The 2,500-nt window shown below is 35.8% G+C and overlaps 2 protein-coding genes across 2 annotated transcripts in view; both read left to right on the top strand.

The window, feature by feature from the left end:
* The window catches only part of LOC122264530 (protein mono-ADP-ribosyltransferase PARP12), a 9,580-nt gene that overhangs the window by 5,919 nt on the left and 1,161 nt on the right, over positions 1 to 2,500 (top strand). Inside the window, exons 4-5 of the mRNA XM_086532486.1 lie at positions 446 to 492; positions 1,242 to 2,500. The exon at positions 1,242 to 2,500 is cut by the window's right edge and continues 1,161 nt beyond it. Coding sequence (XP_086388612.1) covers positions 446 to 492; positions 1,242 to 2,500 — 1,306 coding nt within the window. The remainder of the gene's footprint in view (positions 1 to 445; positions 493 to 1,241) is intronic.
* LOC147467208 (uncharacterized) overlaps positions 444 to 2,500 on the top strand; it is a 5,892-nt gene continuing 3,835 nt past the window's right edge. Inside the window, exon 1 of the mRNA XM_086532248.1 lies at positions 444 to 492. The gene's annotated coding sequence lies outside the window, so the exon portion shown is untranslated. The remainder of the gene's footprint in view (positions 493 to 2,500) is intronic.

Raw genomic sequence — 2,500 nt, 5'->3', positions numbered from 1 at the left:
TTCATTTTATTCATTTTATGCATTTTAGTGAATTTATGGAGTTTATTCATTTTATTCATTTTATGCATTTTATTCATTTTATTCATTTTATTGATTTTATTCATCTTATTCATTTTATGCATTTTTTTCCCTTTATTCATTTTATTCATTTTTTTCATTTTATGCCTTTTTTTCATTTTATTCATTTTATTCATTTTATTCATTTTATTCATTTTATTCATTTTATTCATTTTATTCATTTTATTCATTTTATTCATTTTATTCCTTTTTATTCATTTATTCATGTTATTCATTTTATTCATTTTATTCATTCTATTCACTTATTCATTTTATCTCACATGTTTTATTCATTTTATGCATTTTATTCAATTTATTCATTTTATTCATTTTATTCATTTTATTCATTTTATTCATTTTATTCATTTTGTTCATTTTATTCTTGCAGATAGTGATGACGATGTTCCTATTGACGAGTTTGAGGTCGCTGTGAAGGTGAATATTGATATTAAACTTCAACAATAAAGTTAATAATGACAGCCATGCATAATCACACACACACAAAATGATAATAAATGAATAAATAAATAGATATGATAATGATAATGATCATAATGATAATGATGATGATAATGATAATATAATGATATTGGTAATAATAATGGTATGATGATAATAATAATGATCATAATAAAAGCACGCTCGTACACACACATAAAACTATCGTTTTCCTTTCAGTGTTATTTATGGGGTTTACAGTTATAAAATAGTTCGGAACACTTTTAAATGTCATAAAAAAAGAAAAAAAATTATATAAGGGAAATTAATTAAACGTCATAAAATATTTATAAAAGTTTGAATTCCAAAAAACTTCTGATCACCAAAAAATTGTTTGATATATAACCAGTTAGAATAAAATTGTTACTTTTGATCATACAGATAAAATATTTACTTTCATATATCCTCTTGTTTAAGCATTTCATTTCGTGGAGAAAATATATTGCAGCATTTTATGACTACTTCAAGACGACTTAAGACCAGTTAGCACAATATTACATGTAAATCCGTAGATGATCGGATACTCTTATCTCTACCGGGAAACCTATTATCATAAAAACAAAAACAAAAAACAAAAAAAGTACAGAGTACAACGAACTAGCATCTGATATAATGAATCTAACATATTTTAACAATGAGAAGGTACGAGCGAATCTGAACCAACGTCCTTTTATTTCACTCCATAGAACATCAGCTGCAACTTGAGTAGAAGGGGGAGCATACAGCGCTTTCCCTCCTACAAGTCTCAGATCTCGAGTCTGTGGGTACACCGTGAGAAACTGGTGGAGACGCTTACAAAGTATGAGGACTTCCGGGCGAGCCTCCTTACCCTTCTGGAACAACATGGACTCAACCAGAACGCCGTGCGAGATACCATAGCCACATATCCCAATACCTTTAATCTCAATGACGAGATTGTGGAGCTGAGGCCTAAAATCATCATATGTGGCACTCATATAAGCGCTGATTTCTGCTATGCTTGGGAATCGTGTGACGAGCTCCACGTCTGTCCACGTTTTGTATTGGGGGATTGTATGGACGACTCTTGCTCTCTGGGACACTGTTGGACCACTGACCATAACCGTAAAATATTGCAGAGTTTCAACATGGATAAATTGCCTTCTAAAACGCTTTGTAAACTGATTCGGTGTACATTCAGCGAACTAAGTCCTGTAAAGTCATTGGATGTTTGTCAGAGTTACAATAAAGGTAAATGTGGACGCAGACTCTGTAGTTCTCTGCACATCTGCCTGAATTTTGTAATCCGAGGCGGTAACTGTGGATTGTCATCTTGTCTACTGAACCATTACACAACTGAGCCGTCCGTGTGTAAGCTCCTCGAAAGCCATGGACTTCCTTCTAATGGGTGTCCCAAAGACATAATAGCAGCAGTGCTCGCCCAAAACCAATCCCTGGCAAATCAGGCATGCAGTCAGAGACACGTGCGAAGGTTGTCCACTTCTTCAAGCTTGAGCGCCCTGTCTCCCAACCCCCAAAGAGGGACGTCAACCAGTGTGTGGTCACACTTCTACAAAGGAGATGTGCCAGTGCCAGAAATCTGCTACTCCTCAGTGGAAGGAAAGTGTCAGTTTGAGGCTGAAGGATGCACGAGACTGCACGCAAAAGAACACTTCCATTGGCAGGTGAGTGAGATAAGTGAACAGTGGTTCAATTTGCAGAATTCACAAGTAATTAGTCTTGAAAGAGCGTATTGTGATCCAGGTCAAGAGAGCGTCACAATCCCTCGTCTGGACACGGCGCTCGTGACGCCAACGAACCCCCTGCTCTCTCTCCTGGGACGTGATCTGTGGAGCGCTGACTTGATCACTCTTACTCTGAAGGACTCTTCGCGGGATAAGATTCTCAACCTAAGAAGGCTCTCAACGGAGAAAACGGAAGACGATGTTCCCGCAAGTGTATTTTTGTGGTATTATTTCTTTGATGG

Source organism: Penaeus japonicus, unplaced genomic scaffold (genome assembly GCF_977035675.1).
Source record: "Penaeus japonicus unplaced genomic scaffold, GWHDUDI00000001_assembly GWHDUDI00000037, whole genome shotgun sequence".
Lineage (NCBI taxonomy): Eukaryota > Metazoa > Arthropoda > Malacostraca > Decapoda > Penaeidae > Penaeus > Penaeus japonicus.
Note: the sequence above shows the minus strand (reverse complement) of the source record. Positions and strands in the feature narration are given on the sequence as shown.